The sequence below is a fragment of the Sesamum indicum genome, linkage group LG1 (genome assembly GCF_026168435.1).
Source record: "Sesamum indicum cultivar Baizhima isolate 11 linkage group LG1, ASM2616843v1, whole genome shotgun sequence".
NCBI classification, from domain to species: Eukaryota; Viridiplantae; Streptophyta; class Magnoliopsida; order Lamiales; family Pedaliaceae; genus Sesamum; species Sesamum indicum.
In genome coordinates this window covers 17,414,174-17,434,060 of record NC_142657.1, presented here as the reverse complement: position 1 = coordinate 17,434,060, position 19,887 = coordinate 17,414,174, and the positions used below count along the sequence as shown (strand labels likewise).

Genomic DNA, 19,887 nt, shown 5'->3' with positions numbered 1-19,887 from the left:
ATTGAAAAAAAACAATAAATTAAAAATAGTTTTAAAAAAAATTGATACACACTTCACTTAAACTGGGCCGTGGGAAACACCGCCTGACGCAAACAGTTGAATTTTTTTGTATTCCTTTTTCTTCCCGCCGCCGCCGCCATGAAATCAGTGGCGGAGAAGCTGCGAATGTTCCACCGGAAGCTGTCCCTTAATTTATCCTCTCCTTCAGTAGCAATTAGAAATTTCCAGATCTCTACAACCGCTGCTACTGAGAGCAGCGCCGGCCTTACGGAAGAAGAAGTGAAACAGATCAACGCCGTCGTTCCCCGCCTATGCTCCTCAAACCACCTCAAAGAAGCCATTCAACTCATGTCCGCCGCCCTTTCCACGGCGAACCCACCTCTCAATGCTCTCCCGCTATCCATTCTCATCAACAGGCTCGCTCTCGAACCCGATCTCACCCACCACATGCACTTACTCAACGCCCTCAAATTCAATCCCAACACTGGAAATCCCTTCGTGTTAATACCCATAGCTAAAATGTTCGTCTCATCCTTCTTCGAGAGGGGTCACCCCAAGAAAGCTGTGAAGATGTTCCAGTGGGTTTCGAGGCCCGATTTTCCTGGTGGGGTGGCCGACGATTCGGGTTTTTATGCTGTTTTAATTGATGGATTTTGCAAGAGCGGTATGATTTTTGATGCTCTTCGTGTTTTGAGGTTGATGGCGAGTGAGAATCTGGTGGTTGGGAATGACGTTAGAATGTGGGTGTACAGGGGTTTGTTGAGGGAGGCTAGGGTTAGGGAAGCATTGGAACTGAATGCAGCATTGGATTGTTGTGCTTTAGGGAGTGATGATGGTGCTTTTGGTTCCAAGGAGGTGGTGGATTTGTTGGACCGGATGATTGCTAGTTGGGTCGAGTAGAAAACGGGGTAATCTTTATTTCCTTTGATCTTGTTTGTGCTCTCGTTCTTCATTCTTTCCTTTTTCTATCTGTACTGAATGCTGTTTGCACTGATGACACTTGTAAAATAGACTTAAACATTGTCAATAACTGATAGAGTGAATCTGAATGAACTGAAAATCTTGACTGGTGATTATTTGATGATTATTAGAAGAGTTTATGCTGTATAGTTTGTGGTGAAGGCAAATGCCTGTGCGGGCCTTTTGCTTCTTGCAGCTAAATATTACTCAGTTGGAGTAATTGATGCTTGATAATCGTAGAATTTGCTGAATTTTTGCTAGAAACTCTAAACAAATTCGTGCATTGTGAAAGCTTTGTTGATAACTCCACATTAGCACAATACACATATATCTTTTTCTGTGGATGTAGCTTAACCCTCACCCCTTCTTGCACTCAGTGCATATAAGTATTTTACAGGAAGCTATAACGTTAATTCTGAATACTACTTGCATTTCAATTTAATTTGAATGTTGAGTACAAAATAGAAATGTGATAATGGTGTAGCTTTTGTTATTGCATTATGTACTTCCGATCAGCTGCATATGTGTGTCTATATTCAGCAGACCTCAAATACAAAGATTAATCTCCCATTTTATTCATACTCTAGTTGTCTGCTTCCCATCCATCTTGTACAAGAATGTAAGCCTATTCCAAACCTGGAACCTCACATTGTTAATCTGAACATGCAAGTACATATGAACACGCATTTGATAGTTCAACAACGAAGCGACCTCCCTAGATATTGGTTTAAATGTTTGGTCCTTTCTGGATCATTTTCTAAATAAGCTGAAGCTTGTATCTTCAACTATCCGAAGCAAGAGAGAGAATGTGTATTGTTGGCTTGCACTTGAAGCTGCAGTAGATAAGCTATTTTGTGCTTTTTGTTTGCAGGTATAATTGCATCTGAAGTTATCTACAGAGAACGGACATCCCCAGGCATTGGGGTATATATCAAGAATGGATGTCTTATTTTCTACTCATGTATACTGATGCTTTGGAAACGTGTTCCTATTTCAAAGTTATAAGAACTAATGGAGGCATCACAATAATGGTCATCAGACTATTATGAAGTTGTTGCTTGCTTGTCGTCTTCTGTTGATGTAACTCGAGTCAAGCAGGCGGATATTTACTGGATGAGAACTTTTGAGTTGGAGAGCGGCCTATAACTTTGTGGTTTGAAGACTCAAGCAGCTTGCCTAGCGGAACAATTACCGGACAGAGCATCTGCAAGTGAGGCAATGATCCAGGAGATGGGATGGCATACAATTTTGACTCGTTACTGAGCATTAGATTATAAAGGGTGGACTACAGAAAAGCCCTCTGCGATTATGTAATTGCTAGTGCAAGATGATACTGAGGATGTGTGGCATTATAGCCTTCACTTAAAGCAGTTCTTTGCCATGAAATTGTAGCTGTATTTAGAGAGTTGAGGTTTATTTGGTATGAAATTAGTGTTTGTTTTGTTTGAATCCCAAAAATGAGGTTTGATTTGGATTTTTTTAATCACAAATGATATTACATATTCTCCTCATTTAATACATACATATTTTGTGTGTCACTTTTTTTTTTCTTAAATAAAATTAATGACGCCATTTTTGTATATATCACGTGTAACATTAAATTAAATGGAAGATACAATATGATCTGGAATTCAAATTCAATGCAGGGGTTGGGGGAATAATTGTATAAATGAATTCACATCTTTTTCCTTCCAAGTTCAATTTTGTTATGAGAATAAGTTTGAAAGGAGCCAAAAGTAAATAAATAATATCATCTTTATATAGGTAAATTATATTAAATGGAAAAAAAACAATAAAAAATGAAATACAAAGTTTGGATAGGATTTGCAGTTGATAGAGTGAATATTCACCACATGTATGTGGCCTTTCCTGATTCTTGACTTATTCAGACAACATAGACTCATTGCTGCCTGCATTTGCCCTTTTTACTTCCCAACAAACATAAACATAAACCCCTTTTAGTTCCATCCTGCTCATCATCTACAAGTCTTCAGACACCACTACTGCTCAAGCTAATTTGTTCATTAATTTGGCTTTAGATGGCTTCTGTATCGTCAGCTACTTGTCTTAGTTTTAGGACATCGATTGGACTCCCTGTCCGGATCCACAACCAGGTAACGATTCTACGTATGTTTCTCTCTATGCCTATATTTATGTCTAGCTTAAATATATTTTTCGTCCCATAACTTACACGTTTATTGTCTTTGTCTAATAATTTTTTAGAGTAGTATTTTGGTCCTATATTTTTTTAATTTTCAAGATTTCAGTCATTTTTCGGCTGGAGTTCAACCTCGGAAAAATGTATGTGCATTTCACTTGACACCAACTTTCCTATTAGCTCATTTTTGTATGCATTTTTATTCTTTAATTTTTTAAGATAATATTTTGGTCTTGCATCTTTTTAATTTTCGCAATTTCAATTCTTTTATTTGTTGGAGTTTACCCTTCTCGATAGTGGAGGTGAACTTTTGAGGGAAAAAAGGGACTAAAATCTCGAAAAATGAAAAGATGCATGATTCGAAATGCTACTCTAAAAAATTAAAGGATGAAAATGCCAAATAACCTGAATTACAGGACCAAAAAATGCATTTAATCCTTTATTTTTAAATAATTTTTGTTTTTATTTCTTTTTTATCTGTTCAGTTGGATTGTTATCTTGGAGCATGCATGCATGCTTGTCAAAAGCTAATTTATTTTCTTGAGATTTAATGATGTTAATTAGGCGATAATTAGTTCTCTTCTTTGTTTCTTTCTTTTTTTTTTCCCCTCAAAGTGAAATATGCTGCGATGAGCTGTTTTAACTCTTAATCATACTTACTAATAGTGTTCCCGTGTCAGATGAGTATCAGTATGTCTGATGATGTTAGATTATGATGCATGGACATGATATGATACGTACGTTGTGAGACGTAATTCATTATAGTTTTAGAATACGAGAAGGCTATTCTATAAATTTTATACATGAGATATATATATATATATATAAGTATGCATATGCACATATACATATATGTATGCATGCTATTAGTAAATAATTTATAAAATTATAAATACAACTACAATGAGAAATATAAAAATGATACGAACTTTATACACGTGGCATATATATACATAAAATGCAATAGAAAATCTGAACTGCTTGATGATGCAGAAAATCAGCAAGGGTTTAGTAGTGGTGTCATTAGGCTGGACGAAAACCAGAAATTTCCCTTCTTCCAGAACGTCTCGTCTCCAAATTTGTGCCGTAAGTTATGCATACATAACTTAAATTCATGCTATATTCGATGTTTTCAGTACTACAACTGTACGAATGATAGTCACATATCCCTAATTTTTACAAAAATAAGGTATGTGTCGATCATTTAACTATCGGACCAGATGTAACATCTGCAAGACCTCATACATATTTGTCTTGAACATCATTGTTTCACCTTTTGTTCACGTTTGATTGAATGTTTGAGTGTCCATTCGCAGGCAAAGGCAGAGACAGTGGAGAAAGTGAGTGAAATAGTGAGGAAGCAGTTGGCTCTGTCTCCCGAGACTCAACTCACCCCTCAGACTAAATTCTCTGAACTTGGCGCTGATTCCCTTGACACTGTAAGACCGATACCTCGACTCTTTCTTAATCCTTTTTTTAGTTTTCTTTTTCTTTTTAAAACAAAATACATTGATTTGAAATTATCCAACATACTATTACAATATTCGATACGCAATACATTAATATTTTTTTAACTCTTCAATGGAATCCCGACAATTTCCCATTTATCTTAGAAAGAAAAAAAAAATCAACCTCATGATTCCTTGAAAAGACTAATACAATCTTTTATTATAAATTGATGTTGCATTTTGTATTGTACTTTATATATACACGTGAGCGTATAAAATTCATACTACCTATAAATGATAAAATATGCATATGTTAAGTGCGGTAGAATAAAGCGTTAGGCTGAGTTGGGCTGCATCAGAACTAATAAGCTTGTGATGTGATTGATGGTGCAGGTAGAGATAGTCATGGGGCTGGAGGAAGAATTCAACATCAATGTGGAAGAAGAGAACTCCGAGAACATAACTACTATTCAAGAAGCAGCTGATTTGATCGAAAAACTCGTTGAGAAAAAAAATTAATTTTAGATTGGCGTAAAGAAAAATTAGGCATTTGAGCTTTATAATGTGAGGATAGTGTGATTTTATTTTATTTTTTCCTAGAAAAACCTTAAATAGGTTTATTTATTAGATGAAATATTCATTTATCCGGTGCTTGGAATTTTTTTTCTTTGATGAAGTTTGCTTATGCATTTAATTGATTCAGGAAAAATACTTTTGAGAATTTTTGAGTAAAATGCGTGTTCGAATTTTAACATGTTTGTGGTAATGAATTTATGTTTAATGTAATGAAGCAGAAGCATAGGAATATGTTGATCTTTTAAAGCAGATTTGTGATAATGGAGGTTGATATGAGCTTGGAAGCTTATAAAATAGAAGTTCTTTTTGTCAAATAAATGAATGGTGTTGTTATGGACTAGTTTACCTCAACCAAGTATGGATTACAAGGTTGTCTGTTTTTCTTTGATGAGGAATGAGGGATGATTCTGTTCCAATTTTCTTATTTATAAATGTGAAATTGCAGAAAGAAACCAAGTAGGAGAGAGAGAGAGAGGAAAATGAAAACGCCGTTGCCGGGGATCGAACCCGGGTCACCCGCGTGACAGGCGGGAATACTCACCACTATACTACAACGACTTCTTGTTGACAAATTGATATTTATATTTAGTATTTTCTTGAAAATGTCCAACCCATCAGGAAACTGTGGCAAAATTGTAAAAGTAATTGTTTCGGATTTAAAATTTGGAAAAAGATAATTTAATATGTTTTAAAGGGAAAAGCGTAAAAAATATAATGTCAAATTTGAGACGGAAAACAAAAGGAAAACACTTTTAATTATTATTTCTTTAAATCACAATAGCAAAAAGCTATTAAATCAAGAAAAAAAGAACGCCGTTGCCGGGGATCGAACCCGGGTCGCCCGCGTGACAGGCGGGAATACTCACCACTATACTACGACTAGCCGTTGATGATGCCACAACGGAGGCTCTCTTACCCTTTGGTTCTCATCCGATGTTGTCGGGACTGACACTATCAGCCTCCACGCCGACAAGGATCACATCCCTTGTCGCCGGCAGAAGAAGATGGCGTTTGATACGGCAATGCCCTACGCTATCCTCAACAATACGACCTGCCGTTCCGAAAACGTACTAATGCTTGTATTTCAGTTGCCCCAAGAATGGCAGCAATGCGTATTCTCTGGAAATCGTGCTAGTTCCCTTCTATGTTTGAAGAAGAGTCAGGTAAGAAGTAAACTGGAAATGGAGATGAGATGTTCATATAGTTTTACCCTTCTGTTGTAAATGTCAGGTTACTGACATAATCGCCAAATACACAAACTATAAGCCATTTCTGAAAAACATTTTATCTCCACCAAATAAATGAAACAAGAATAAAACACCACCGACTTACCATTACATTAACACAAGTTTCTGCAAGTGTAATAATTCCTCCCTAATAACAGACTACAATGTGCATATATAGTTTCCAGTGTAGATTATATAATCCAGTGGCAATGTGTTCGTGACGGAACCCGTAAATCTTGACTGGGCGTTTGGAGAGGGAGATTTCGCAGCCGGGTTAAAAGGCACAAACGCACAAACGACATTGCCGTCACTTTGAAACAAACGGCTACACAGATCTACACCACCACTGGTTCAGGGGACGGTTCTGGAGGAGCACCGCTGCTGCCATTCAGAACTATCACGTTGCCGTCAGAATCAACATCGACAATGACTGAATCGCCTTCCTTGATTTCACGGGCAAGCATCTTCTCAGCCATGCTATCCTCCAAGAGTCTCATGATAGCTCGTCTGAGTGGTCTGGCTCCGTAGCTCGGATTATATCCTTCTTCAACAACTCTGTCTCTGAACCTTTCCGTCACCTGGAGTTCAATATCCTTCGATTTCAGTCTCTCAAAGACCTCTTTGAGCATAATGTCTGCTATCTCCTTCACCTCCAGCTTGGTGAGCTGCCGGAATACAATCATCTCGTCCAATCTATTCAAGAACTCGGGCCTGAAATACTGTTTCAGCTCCTCCGTCACCAAGCTCTTGATCCGGTTATAACTGCTGTCCTTCTCGTCATAATCCAGGTCAAAACCTATACGACGGCCTCCCTTCTCGATCACACTACTTCCGACATTTGATGTCATGATCAGAAGTGTGTTCTTGAAGTCCACTGTTCTACCTTTGCTGTCTGTCAACCTTCCATCTTCCAGAATTTGAAGCATCATGTTGAAGACATCAGGATGGGCCTTCTCAATCTCATCGAAAAGAACAACAGTATAAGGACGTCGTCGGACGGCCTCAGTCAGCTGTCCGCCTTCAGTATAACCAACATAACCTGGAGGTGATCCAATTAGCTTCGAAACAGTGTGTCTCTCCATGAACTCACTCATATCGAGTCGGATCATGGCTTCTTCAGATCCAAAGTAGTATGCAGCCAGTGCTTTTGCTAGTTCTGATTTCCCCACACCAGTTGGACCAGAAAAGATGAAGCTAGCAATAGGCCGGTTGGGATTCTTAAGCCCAACACGGGCACGTCGGATAGCACGACTAATGGCTTTGACGGCTTCATCCTGCCCAATGACCCTCCTGTGAAGAGTCTCCTCCATCTTGAGGAGACGATCGGATTCATCAGTCGACACCTTCTCCACTGGAATGCCCGTCCAAGAAGAAACGATATGCTGAATGTCGACTTCTGTGACAAGGGGACCTCCATCCCCTGCTTCACTTTCTGCCTTGGTCATCTCCTTGTTTTTGTCTATAAGAGCAGATATCTGTGCCTTAAGATCCATTTCTCTATCACGTAGTTCCCCAGCCTACAAATTTATTAAAATCATTACAGTTAGTCTCAAATTTAAACTAGCTAAGACCATCACATTGGCATAATTATCATAATTCATGAAGATGTTGCTAACCTTCTCAAAGTCTTGACTTCGAACGGCTTCATTCTTCTCCTTTGTTATCTGCCTGAGCTCTTTCTCAAGTTCTCTGGCTTCCTCAGGGAGCTGTAAAGGACATACGCACCATTATAGATATCACCGGAAAATGACTGCGTCCAGTTCTAAGAGATGAACCTACCTGTGCATGACGAAGTCGAACTCGGGACCCAGCTTCATCAATCAAGTCAATTGCTTTATCGGGCAAGAAACGATCACTGAAACATTGCAAAATAGTATTACGGGGCAACATGTTGATGCTCAGTGTGTCTATATGTAGGCTCGCAAAAGACTAATGACATCCATGAATAGCAGGAAGATTACACCTAAAAAAAACAATTACCTAGGGCCTTAAAAACTACAAACTAAAACAAGCCTATAAGCCATCTTTTTACTGTAGGACCAAGTAGGAACATGTACGGATAAATCATTGCAGAACTAGTTACCTAATGTACTGATAGGACAACTGTGCAGCGGCAACTAGGGCTTCATCAGTGTAACGAAGCTTGTGGTGAATCTCATATCGTTCTCGAAGCCCTTTAAGAATCTGAATAGTTTCATCCACAGTGGGTTCAGGGACCTTAACAGGTTGAAACCTTCTTTCCAGTGCTGGATCCTTCTCAATGTGCTTTCGGTACTCATCCAGTGTGGTTGCCCCAATACACTGCAAGTACATCATATTCAGAATACCACAGACATGAAAAATTACAGAACAGTGAAATGACATCTTAAAGATATGGGTATAACAAGGCATCTCCTATAAATGCAATTGCATAATAACCAGATTAGAATTAAATCTTGAAGCTACAACCATTTTGAGAAACTCTGCTATGATTTTGGTGAGGCAAAGCTTGGGTGTATCACTGGGAACGTGGAAAAGAGAACAGAGACGAGGAAGATGAGGTTGACAGACATCACAGAGGCAAAAGATTGTGTTACTTTGCTTCAGATTCTATGTCTTATCAATATTTTAAAAGTGTGATTAGCAGATGATGTAACACAATGCACCTATTCACATTTCACGGCTTATATATCTTTAGCTAACCTGTAGTTCACCCCGAGCTAAAGCAGGCTTCAAGATGTTTGCAGCGTCAATTGCCCCTTCTGCAGCTCCTGCTCCAATCAATGTGTGCACCTCATCAATGAAGAGTATAATTTCATCACTTTGCTTAATTTCCTCCATCAGCTTCTTCAATCTTTCTTCAAATTCACCACGATACTTTGTTCCAGCAACGAGAAGACCCATATCCAAAGTTATAACCTGAAATAATCCAAAAGAAACATTTACAACTGACGAAAAGCCTCAGCAGAAAAACTGAGCAGCAATCTGCTATACGAAGATGGCAATGCCAGTGTAACAGCAGCATTCAACTTGAAACATAAAAATGACAAACGATTAAAAAGCAAAAGACCAACTACACATGCTCGCATATGTTGTCTATTTTCTAAATCAGCTTTACTGAACCACTTACAGAAAAGAACAATTAGTATCAGCAAGTATATATGGTTCTTATTCTTCAAAATGTTCAGCCTAACTCCAACATATGTTATACACAAATCCTAGTTTCAGTTATGTAGATATCTCCACATCTGACCTCTTTCTAGGTTAATAATTCTGCACTCCACATGTTCTGAAGGAATAAATTAGCTACCAGTCAAGCATTTCCAATCTCTCTAGTCATAAAGGCTGTCATTACTAGCTAACCTTTTTCCCCTCAATCGTCTCTGGAACATCCCCATTGGCTATTCTCTGAGCAAGACCCTCTGCAATGGCTGTTTTCCCCACACCAGGTTCTCCAATCAGACAAGGATTATTTTTAGTGCGTCGTCCCAAAATTTGAGTGACACGTTCAATCTGGTCCTGCCTCCCAACAACAGGGTCTAGCTTACCCTAAAAAAATATAAAGATGACCAGCTTGGATCAGATCTCAGTAATAACTTAACATCAGAAATAGGAGTTGAGAAATTTACCTCCTCTGCTAGCTTGGTCAAATTGGTACCATACTCCTCTAATGTAGGCATCTTGTTACCTGAGGTTCCACCTCCAACACCAGCACCAACAGCCTCTGCACTCTCACCCACCATTCTAATAACCTACTTGCCCAACAGACTTCCCTCGGTCAGAGAGTAATAATAAAATACGTAAACAGAAGATATAGAGATAGTGATACTGACCTGAGTTCGAATATTACTGGGGTCAGCACCTAAATTCTCAAGGACACGTGCTGCCACACCTTCACCCTCACGCAGCAATCCCAGCAGCAAGTGCTCCGAACCTATGTAATTGTGACCTGAAGCAACAGGAATTGCCAACATCTAAACTCAGATAAACCAAACTACACAAGGCCATACAAAGAATGCATCTTTTTCACAATCCAAAATTGAAGTGAAAACAACATCTTCCAGTGTTGTTTCTACAGTTATAGGCATGAAGAGAGGCTGTGAGAAAATAAATAAAATAAAACTAAGACGTAGAAACTAGTGATTCAGTCAAATCCCAATCAGCAACCAAGAAAAAAGAAGTAAATCCACCAGTAAGTCACCAAGGCAATTTTAATAACATAATCTTGAAAAAGAACCCACAAGAAGAAACTGTAAAACAATTTACCAAGCTGACGGGCTTCCTCTAGTGAGAGTTCTAAAACACGTTTTGCACGAGGAGTAAAAGGTATCTCCACGGCAACAAATCCACTACCACGTCCAATTATTTTCTCCACCTCTACTCGGGCATCTTTGAGATTTATACCCATGGACTTGAGGACCTTAGCAGCAATGCCAGTGCCCTCGCCAATAAGCCCCAGCAGGATCTGCTCAGTTCCAACAAAATTATGGCCAAGCCGTCTTGCCTCCTCTTGTGCAAGCATAATGACTTTTATTGCTTTTTCAGTGAACCGCTCAAACATGGCTCGTGGTGCCATTCTTAGTTTTCTTCCTCGCTTGCCAGAGTTGGTTGCAGCTACCTTTGATTGGAGTGTCTGGCCACTTCTCTGCACCATTACATCCAAAGCATTAGCTCCACGCAGTCCTGAGAAACTTCTCATCCTTACGGGAGCCGACCATGAATTGCAGAGCATTGTTGACGCCTTTTTTGTTTTGTTAGATCCCTCGAACTGTCCATTATTTACAAAACCAACTGAAGATGGCAAATTGGTAGATTGAACTAAGGCACGCGCCATATCCTCCTATGAAGGGTCTGCATAGGTTGACATATCAATCAGATAGCTGGGAGCAAAACAGCTCATAGTAACATTCCAGATATGAAATACCCACACTTGGTGCATAAAAACCCATGGAAAGGCAATAGTAAAAACAATGTGCTAATTTATTCTGATTACACGTAAAGCTTGTATACAGGTATGATTAACTATTCTGCTAATTTATCTACTTTGCATCTTCAGAACAGGAAATGACAAAAATCATTCAAAAGTTAAACAATAAGATAACCAACCAGAAACTTCATATTAATCAAATTCTTCCCCATAGAACAACAGAAAAGTGTGTAATCGGAAGGGATATATGCTATAAAAGTTCCCCTCAGAACCAGATGATCTAACTTCCATATTCCATAAATCAATCGTCTAATTCATGCAAAGATGATAACACAGTGTTCCTATCCTAATACATGCCAAAATGATTTAACACATGATCCGGTGGGTGAGAAGATTCTATGATACGCACTTGAACTTCGCAACTTCAAGCATTACCATGCAATTTATATTTTGGAAAGTACACATATAATCAACAAAATTCACTTGAACCATTATCATCCAATTTATTTTGCAAAAAGTCAACATATCAACCAACAACCACATCCCACCAGAAACTTTTGGGCAAGAACAAAGTGCGCTTGGACCCAAATGCTTTCAAATGAAATCAAGACATTATCCACGTTCAATACACAAGAGATTAAAAAATGTTTAATAATGCCCACAACTACAATAACTAACACTAGAAGTACACAATCCACACACAGCTCCATCGTAATAGCTAACATCCCGTCACCGTAGCATAAGTAAACAGAAAACAATTAAGATTACACATAATTGAATTCAAAAACCAATAACAACAACTTCAAATTATAAAATCTCCCCAGAGCTACTAAAAAAAGACCAGATTTTTTCCAAACAAAAGCCCAAATTCCTCAAATTAACACAAAACCCGTAACTCAAAATTGAAACCCAAGTCGATAAATCGGGTCAAGTACAAGAACACCTCACCTGAACAGATAATAAAAGAAGGTCCGGGATACAATAAATCAAGAAAAAGGCGAATACAAAAAAGATAAAGAGAACAGCAAAAGGGTCTCTGGAGTTTTACAGAGAGAAAAGAGAAGAGACCCCAAGATGGTCGGTCGGATTTCCAAGAGCGAGGGGGCAAAAGATATAGATATACAAGAGAGATATAGATAGATGTGGATGATAATTGCTTCCTCTCTCACTCTCTCTTCATCGATATTTTTTTCGTATTTGTTTTTTTATTTTTATCTTCACATATACCTTTCTTTTTCCCTATACGCTACGTCCATTGACCACATTGCACCGTCATACAGAGAGAAATATCACTGGAAAACTTATGAGAGCCGTTGGATTCGAGTAGTTGATGGCTGAGATTTTTGTCCCTTGTTGCCTATTTTGCCCCTGTTGTGTGAATTCTCATTGGCTGCTGTCCAAGGGTGCTGCTTGAAGTTAAACATGGGAATATCTAAGCAAGAAAATAGTTTTGATGTTTCTTGAATTATGAAAAAGGGGAAAAAAGAAAACTATTACATGAAAATCATTTCAATTGTTAAATAGGGGTATCTCAAAATATTTAAAAATAAAAATTATAAATAAAACAAACGAGCATTCTTCATCATAAACATAAAATCAATTCAAATAATTATACATGATAATTAAAAAAAATTACGTACACCAATTATCTCCTTCAATTTATCTAACCACGTGTTAAATATTCATATATAATTAAACTAGTACGTGTGATATATTTAAATGTATATTTAAAATAATTTAAATATTATATTAAAATTATAGAAAGCGACAAGAAAAACAAATCTATAAAATAAAATTGTAGCACATGCGAAATTACATAGAGAAGAAGAAAACATGAACGGTTTGTATAATAGTAAATATTTTTCTATAATTTATAGTGAGAAAAATTGCTTGATATATGAGTATTAAGCCAAGAATTTGAAAAGAAATAATTGTTAATTATATATATATATATATTTAAAAAAAAAAAGGAGTAAGGGCTAAAAAGTGAGACTTGGAAAAAGTAGGGCCATAAGTTAAGATGGAAAGAATGGGGAGGAAAATGAAAATATCAAGCAATTGTGGGGCCTTTATAGTTTTGTTGTTATGCATTATTATTGGCAAAAGCCTACTTCTCCACATCCACCACCAATTTCTCTTGCATTTTGCTTTCCCTATTTTCTGTACTTGATGTGATGGGGAATTATTGCATAATTCATTCTATTTTATATTTTATATTTCGAATAAATACTTTAATATTTTCTCATTTATGATTATTTATAAGTAGTTTGTAGTTGATGAGCATAAATAAAAGTTGAAGAGGATTGAGAAGTTGGTCCACCTTCTAAGTCCCTTTTCTTAATTGCTTTTAAATTTTGTGCCAAAGGAATGTCACAATTATCATCCTAAATGAAAAAGACAATTAGTGTTCAAATCGAGATTAAAGTACATAGATCTTAAATTGTGTAATAAAAGAATTTCATGCGGTTAACCGCTTTTACAAGTTTCTTTTCTTTTCTTTTTTTTGGACAGGTGCTCTTTAACAAGTTCTCTTGTTATGGCCAACACTGTTACATCTACCGAATTTTATAGCACTAGACCTCGTGCGACTTTCACCGACCTCTCTTCTTCTATTTTATCTTTGTCTCCTTGCCAATCTTTTGAGCGGTGGAGGAAAAAGAGTATGAGAAGTTTCACTCAAGAAGATAAGTGAAAAAAAAAGATCTAACTTTCTTTACACTCCGCCTCTACCACAGCATAAGCAACGCGATACAATCCATTATTGCCATCTAATCCCACAGCAACCAAAAGAAGACCTCCAAACGGCCCTTTTAGATGGCACCCATCAAATCCAAGGAACAGATTGCGACCACTCAAAAAACCTCTCTTCAATGCGTCCAGCTGATTGTGTTATTGATTTGGTTGTTTTATAAAATTTTATGATCACCCTTAGTTGACTCTGTTATTTTAAGCGGGTCGGGTCAGCCCTACTAACCTCAATTGGAGGAAAAAGGAATCTGCTCTGCGGCCAAGTCAAGAAGGCTTGGGCTTTGGCTCATCAGAAAGCCCATTATGTGTAGGCAGGGCAAGGCCTGGGATTCTGGGAAAGTGGGCCGGCCCATTAGTTTCTTTTGAATTTTTTTTTGGGTGGGGGGGGGGGGGGGGGCGAATCAATTCTAATTAAATTATAAATTACAGTTATTAACACTAATCAAATAATAATATTTTCACTAAGAGGAAATGTAAATATTGATATTTTAATTTATATAGATATATCATCACATTTTTGTGAATTTGTCTTTATTTGTCTCTTTTAATTTCTTTTAACATAGGGTAAATTACAACCACCACCAACAAGATTTTGTATAATTTCAAATACCTTATTATTTTTAGAAAAAAATATTAATATTTTTTATTTTAACATTGGTCTAAAAACAAGCACATTCTGTTAAATCTCCTTTAAATTTTTGCCCATTTTTTTTGTGATGAAATGATCAAAATGTCTTTTTGAATTATAAATGATAATTTTATATACTTTTTAAAATTTTTAGAAATATTTTATGGACTAATATCCTCTAAAGATTATTTACTTTATCCACCCTTATTTTTTTCATTTACATGTTTTCAAACATTCTATTTTTAAAAAAAAAGTAGCAATGATATAAAGTAGTATTTTATACCTCATTGTTTATGTGCTACATAATTATTTTTCATTTAAGAGGAGTATTTGTAATATCACAAACAACGATGGATTATTTATAATTATATCAAATCTCAAGAAATGTAACTATAACATATCAATATATGATTTTTTTTTTCTTGAAAAAATAAGCAACATTTAATAATTCACGAGAAAAGAAGGGGGAAGTATTCATTGTATTAAATTTATTTTTTTTTTAAAATCTAAACTACACATATTGTACCATGTTTCATTATTAATTTCCTATCCCTCTTATGCATGCAATTGGTTGGGAAGAGCCATTTATTACACATAAATGTTCGTCTTCATTAATAATTATATGGTTTATTATTTAATTTGCTTCATTTTTTTTTCTTTTATAAAAATGATTTATTACAAGATTAGCCATGTCAGATTATTATATAAATAATAATTTCAAATTATAAATTATTACATTAAAAGAAAATAATAATCACGCCCGAGAAAAATTATAACTTCGTGGGGTTATTTATGCAAGAATAGGACTTGTTTGGCCACGCATTCTAAATGGACTTCGGAATACGAAAGTTTATTTAAAAAAATACTGAATATTTGGTGGTTATTATTTAATCAACTTTTAGAATAAATCACATTTCTATGTAATAACCCTCTTAAAAAAATGAGAAATACTTATTTGAGTGATAATTTTTCGAATTCAAATTGTAAATTAATTAGTGCAGTGTTTGGATGGACAGATTTAAGCATAAGAATTTCACTTTAAAAAAAATGACAAGATGGTAGAATTTAAAGGCATAGTACGTGATGACAGGTTTGTTTACCTGTAAAATTTCTGGAATATTGTTTTTTATAAATTAAATTGTTTGGTTTTTGGTTTGAGAGAGAGTGAAGCCGGGTTTCTCGTGAGGGTGAGACCATCAATCAATACAAATTTTCTGGTAGTTCAAATCATCCAACGTACGCCACCATGCATGCTTTGAAACGCAACTTTGCCCACTGCTCAATTCATCAACTCATTTCCTATATATAAATGAAAACTCTATTGTAACATCTATTTCAACTCTATTGTCACTATTAAAATTGTAAAATTTATTGCAGCAACAGAATAATAATTCTTATTACTTAGTATATATTATACGTGACAATGTTAATATCGTCGTTTTTTTTTCCCACTAATATTCTCGTCTTTTTCTGTTCTTTTTTTTTTTTCAGCGAAGACTTAATTAATTAAGCTATAGTTTTATGATCTTATATATAAATAAGTTGACAACATAACATTTTTTTTAAGCAAACAGATCCATTCAATATCACAAATTTTATTTCTTAATCATCCTTTCACTTTAATTTAATATTTTTAAAAAGTAAAAATTCTTACAAACATCCCCATAATAAAGTGAAGAAATGAGGAAAGGGTAGGGCCGCATCACACTTATCCTCATGAACTAAAGCATTTTTTGTGCTGGTTTCAGTTTAAAAAATCTCAAAAACTCTTTGCCTTGTTTTTCCTTCAAATAATAATTAGCTGCATTGCTAATCATGATTGCTTTACATTCTTAATTACAGACAAAAACCAGCAATCATGTCTGCTTAATTTCCTGAACAATATATATATATATGTACATATATATATATATATATAAATGTGTGTGTGTGTGTATCCCATAAAAGCCCATCAACAGTACCTACACAAAACTTCCAAGAATCATGATTGTTCATGCAATCCCTCCCATGCTATCTATACATACAGACACAATATATATATATATAAGTACACACATGTATATGTGAATGTGTGTGTATTCCTAGTCCCTATGTGATGATGACACATATATAACCGAGCTAGGTGGAAGCTTGTAGTATTTATGTGTATTTGTCGCGTTTCCTAGCTCAAATAAAGAGGGCTGTCTTTCTCTCTCAGTGTGTGTCTTTCTTTCTTGATCAGAAACCCTGTTTCTTGGTTTACTTCAGCCCCACTGGATTTTCTTGAGTGCAGAAGTTTGATTCTTTTCTCAATTTTCTTGTGGGAGAAGTTAAGGAAGGATGAACAGCATGGTTTGGATTGAAGGAAGCGGGGAGGAGGAAATTGCTTCATGGGCTAAAAGCAATAATCATGGTGGTTTTGAGAACAATGAAGACATGGAAATGGGTGCGCTTTGTACATTCAATTCCATGCTTGAAGCTGAAGATGACGATTGGTACACAACCAACGCCGCAGCCGGGGGCGGGGGCGCCATGCATGGCGGCCAGCATGTCATCTCATTCTTGAATGAGTCTGGTGGTAACAATAACCAGCTGCTTTTGCAGGCAGTGGATTCTTCTGCGTCCTGTTCTGCAGCATCAGCTTCAGTTTTCAACAATCTTGATCCATCTCATCATCAGGTGAGCTATTTCTTGCCACAAAAATCGTTAAGCCAAACAATCCCCAACTACCCTTTTGAGGGAACTATTGATTTGGGCTGTGAGAATGGGATTCTTGAAAATAGGGGGGGTGGGATTTTGGTTGGTGGCGGTGGTGGTGGTGGTTTGAGTGATTTGGGGGCTCAATATCTATTGGGTACTTTGAATTTGTGCCCTAATAATCCTCAATTTGGGGCTAATAGTTTCCTTCAATTGCCTCAAAGTAGTGGTGGGAGTTCTTTGTTGTTTAATAAGCCCAAGATTCTTAAGCCACTTGACAATTTTGCTTCAGTTGGAGCACAGCCAACTCTCTTTCAAAAGAGGGCTGCCCTTAGGAGAAATCTTGGCAGCAATTTGGGGTCTTTGAACTTAGTTAATCAGATGAGTCTAAAATCTCCGAGCAGTGGAGCTATTGGAGAGGTGAATGAAAAGAAGAGAAAAGCGAGTAGTGTGGATGATCTTGAGGACATCAGTATTGATGGGACTAATCTGAACTATGATTCTGAGGATCAAGTGTTTGAGAATAGTTCTGCCAATAAGTTGGAAGAGAGTGATAAGAACGGCGGTAATAGCTCCATCACAGGCGGGGATCAGAAGGGCAAGAAGAAAGGGCCACCGGCCAAGAATTTGATGGCGGAGAGGCGCCGGAGGAAGAAGCTAAATGATAGGCTCTACATGTTGAGGTCGGTTGTGCCCAAGATCAGCAAGGTATGAAATATGAAACTCTGCACCAGCAAGTTTCTTGTGGATTATGATTCCGTTTTCAACATGTTTTAGCCGTGGGCGTAGCTCTCATAAGCCATTCTGTTCCATTTCTTGATTTGGGTGTTTGTATTTCACTTCCCCTTCATTGCATGCAGTTTGCTGGTTTGTTCATCAATGAGTCGCAAATCGTTTGATTGGCATATTTTGATTGACAGAGGCATATGTATTAATGTTGTACAAATAGCATTTAATTCATTCACATGGAATATATGAACTGATTTCTGCATTTTGGTCTGCAGACAAGGAACACAAGATATTGTTATTTATAACTCAAAAGTTTTGGAATTTATTTCTACACCGATGAACTGAATGAGATACTGAATATGCACTTATGTCAGCAGTTAATAAGATGTATCAGTTTCGTTCATGTTTCTAGTTCATTAACTGTGGTTGCATTAACTGGCGCAATGTTTTTGGTGTGCTTGTTTGGTAGATGGACAGGGCTTCTATACTAGGGGATGCAATCGATTATCTAAAAGAACTTCTGCAGAAGATAAACGATCTCCACAATGAACTGGAGTCGACCCCTAGTAGCTCGTCACTGACTCCGGCTGCTTCCTTGTACCCCTTGTCGCCTATGGCTTCCGGACTTCCTGCCTGTATCAAAGAAGAACGTAGTAGCCCGCGTGCATTTGTGAGTCCTTTGTCAAGCCCCACAGGACAACCAGCAAGGGTAATGCCAAATATATTAAATATTAAATGATCTTCGTCTCTATGGGCTTAAGTTTTAAAATGATGTGGTTATTCAACATAATATCCCAGCTAGGCTGAACAAGAATTCCCACAGAAAAAGAGTTTCATTTTGTTCATATGCAAGACTCCACAAAGTAGATGGGGAAGCATCTTAAAAGATATTTCTAGCAACTAAAACTTTTAGATAAGATGGTCACTTAACATATGTAAGGACGTAAAAGGAGAGATTCTATCTTTATCATTTTTACACTCGTTTTCTTGACAATTCCCCGTACTATGTGGTCTTGTTTTATTTAATTTTGTTTACGAAGATATTAGAGCTGATGACTCATGTGAAAATGTGAACAGGTCGAGGTCAGGCTACGAGAAGGAAGAGGCGTAAACATCCATATGTTCTGCTGCTGCAGCCCAGGCATTCTACTCTCCACGATGAGGGCTATCGACAACCTCGGGCTAGACATTCAGCAAGCCGTTATTAGCTGCTTCAACGGGTTCGCTATGGACATTTTTCAAGCTGAGGTAACCATATTTGCTTTCTACTTGCAAATCTCGCTCACTTAGACATACACGACACACGCACAAAGAACTTGTGCATCCATCCCTTCAGTTGAAGATAGAAGCTTGAACTTTTTAATGCAGAAATTACTTTACCAACATAGCAAACTTTTAATTTTTATTTCTTTGTTGTTGGGATTTTGTCAGCAATGCCGGGAAGGACATGAGCTCCACCCCGATCAGATCAAGGCCGTGCTTCTGGACTCAGCCGGCTTTCCTGGGATGGTTTAGATGCATGTTAACAGTCCAATGCAAAGAGCTCAACGTAGACAGACCCCCAGATCTTGATGGCCCCTGGTAGATCATATAGCCGGTTTCTCTTTCTGTCGTGCATGGATCAATCACAGAGATTCAAGTTTCTTACCCAGAATTTTGGCAAGTTATTCGATTGTTTACAGATTTGAGCTTTTTAGCCAGAACGACAAGTTAGAACTCTGCTGACTGACTTGTTTAGATAAACCCCGTCGGAATTTTAATTTTATATTCTATATGTTTGTTTTCTGACTATGTTTTCCTAGCTTATACGCATTTTTTCCTTTCAAATACCT

At 37.0% G+C, this 19,887-nt stretch overlaps 4 protein-coding genes and 1 non-coding gene across 5 annotated transcripts; 3 read left to right on the top strand and 2 right to left on the bottom strand.

Annotated features, from left to right (window-relative positions):
* Positions 1-52: 52 nt before the first annotated feature.
* On the top strand, positions 53-2,460 carry LOC105165705 (uncharacterized). Its single transcript, XM_011084807.3, has 2 exons — positions 53-908; positions 1,832-2,460. Exon 1 carries the CDS (start codon positions 139-141, stop codon positions 898-900), a length of 762 nt encoding a protein of 253 aa, XP_011083109.1. The 5' UTR covers positions 53-138; the 3' UTR covers positions 901-908; positions 1,832-2,460.
* Positions 2,461-2,857: 397 nt separating this feature from the next.
* LOC105165692 (acyl carrier protein 4, chloroplastic) lies at positions 2,858-5,210 on the top strand. Its single transcript, XM_011084786.3, has 4 exons — positions 2,858-3,074; positions 4,112-4,204; positions 4,435-4,557; positions 4,960-5,210. The coding sequence occupies exons 1-4, from the start codon at positions 3,000-3,002 to the stop codon at positions 5,083-5,085; spliced, it is 417 nt and encodes a 138-aa protein (XP_011083088.1). The 5' UTR covers positions 2,858-2,999; the 3' UTR covers positions 5,086-5,210.
* A 418-nt stretch (positions 5,211-5,628) lies between these two features.
* TRNAD-GUC (transfer RNA aspartic acid (anticodon GUC)) lies at positions 5,629-5,700 on the bottom strand. Its single transcript has one exon. It is a non-coding gene; the product is annotated as a tRNA-Asp (tRNA).
* Positions 5,701-6,411: 711 nt separating this feature from the next.
* On the bottom strand, positions 6,412-12,455 carry CLPC1 (CLPC homolog 1). The gene is made up of 10 exons (XM_020696622.2): positions 12,223-12,455; positions 10,614-11,198; positions 10,181-10,296; positions 9,977-10,099; positions 9,711-9,896; positions 9,051-9,266; positions 8,452-8,669; positions 8,148-8,223; positions 7,985-8,074; positions 6,412-7,885 (listed from the first exon to the last, which is right to left on the bottom strand). Exons 2-10 carry the CDS (start codon positions 11,179-11,181, stop codon positions 6,704-6,706), a joined length of 2,775 nt encoding a protein of 924 aa, XP_020552281.2. The 5' UTR covers positions 11,182-11,198; positions 12,223-12,455; the 3' UTR covers positions 6,412-6,703.
* Positions 12,456-16,790: 4,335 nt separating this feature from the next.
* On the top strand, positions 16,791-19,846 carry LOC105165675 (transcription factor SCREAM2). Its single transcript, XM_011084762.3, has 4 exons — positions 16,791-18,034; positions 18,525-18,764; positions 19,133-19,303; positions 19,487-19,846. Exons 1-4 carry the CDS (start codon positions 16,970-16,972, stop codon positions 19,568-19,570), a joined length of 1,560 nt encoding a protein of 519 aa, XP_011083064.1. The 5' UTR covers positions 16,791-16,969; the 3' UTR covers positions 19,571-19,846.
* The last annotated feature ends 41 nt before the right edge of the window (positions 19,847-19,887 follow it).

What these genes read in the sequence shown, in the direction of transcription:
- LOC105165705 (XM_011084807.3), top strand. Translation starts at nt 139, where the DNA reads ATGAAATCAGTGGCGGAGAAGCTGCGAATGTTCCACCGGAAGCTGTCC.
- LOC105165692 (XM_011084786.3), top strand. Translation starts at nt 3,000, where the DNA reads ATGGCTTCTGTATCGTCAGCTACTTGTCTTAGTTTTAGGACATCGATT. An exon ending in CTGTCCGGATCCACAACCAG is followed by an intron (nt 3,075 to 4,111) that starts GTAACGATTCTA and finishes TTGATGATGCAG; the next exon opens with AAAATCAGCAAGGGTTTAGT. An exon ending in GCGCTGATTCCCTTGACACT is followed by an intron (nt 4,558 to 4,959) that starts GTAAGACCGATA and finishes TTGATGGTGCAG; the next exon opens with GTAGAGATAGTCATGGGGCT.
- CLPC1 (XM_020696622.2), bottom strand. Translation starts at nt 11,181, where the DNA reads ATGGCGCGTGCCTTAGTTCAATCTACCAATTTGCCATCTTCAGTTGGT. An exon ending in TGACCAAGCTAGCAGAGGAG is followed by an intron (nt 9,897 to 9,976) that starts GTAAATTTCTCA and finishes ATATTTTTTTAG; the next exon opens with GGTAAGCTAGACCCTGTTGT. An exon ending in TAGCTCGGGGTGAACTACAG is followed by an intron (nt 8,670 to 9,050) that starts GTTAGCTAAAGA and finishes ATGTACTTGCAG; the next exon opens with TGTATTGGGGCAACCACACT.
- LOC105165675 (XM_011084762.3), top strand. Translation starts at nt 16,970, where the DNA reads ATGAACAGCATGGTTTGGATTGAAGGAAGCGGGGAGGAGGAAATTGCT. An exon ending in CCACAGGACAACCAGCAAGG is followed by an intron (nt 18,765 to 19,132) that starts GTAATGCCAAAT and finishes AAATGTGAACAG; the next exon opens with GTCGAGGTCAGGCTACGAGA. An exon ending in TGGACATTTTTCAAGCTGAG is followed by an intron (nt 19,304 to 19,486) that starts GTAACCATATTT and finishes GGATTTTGTCAG; the next exon opens with CAATGCCGGGAAGGACATGA.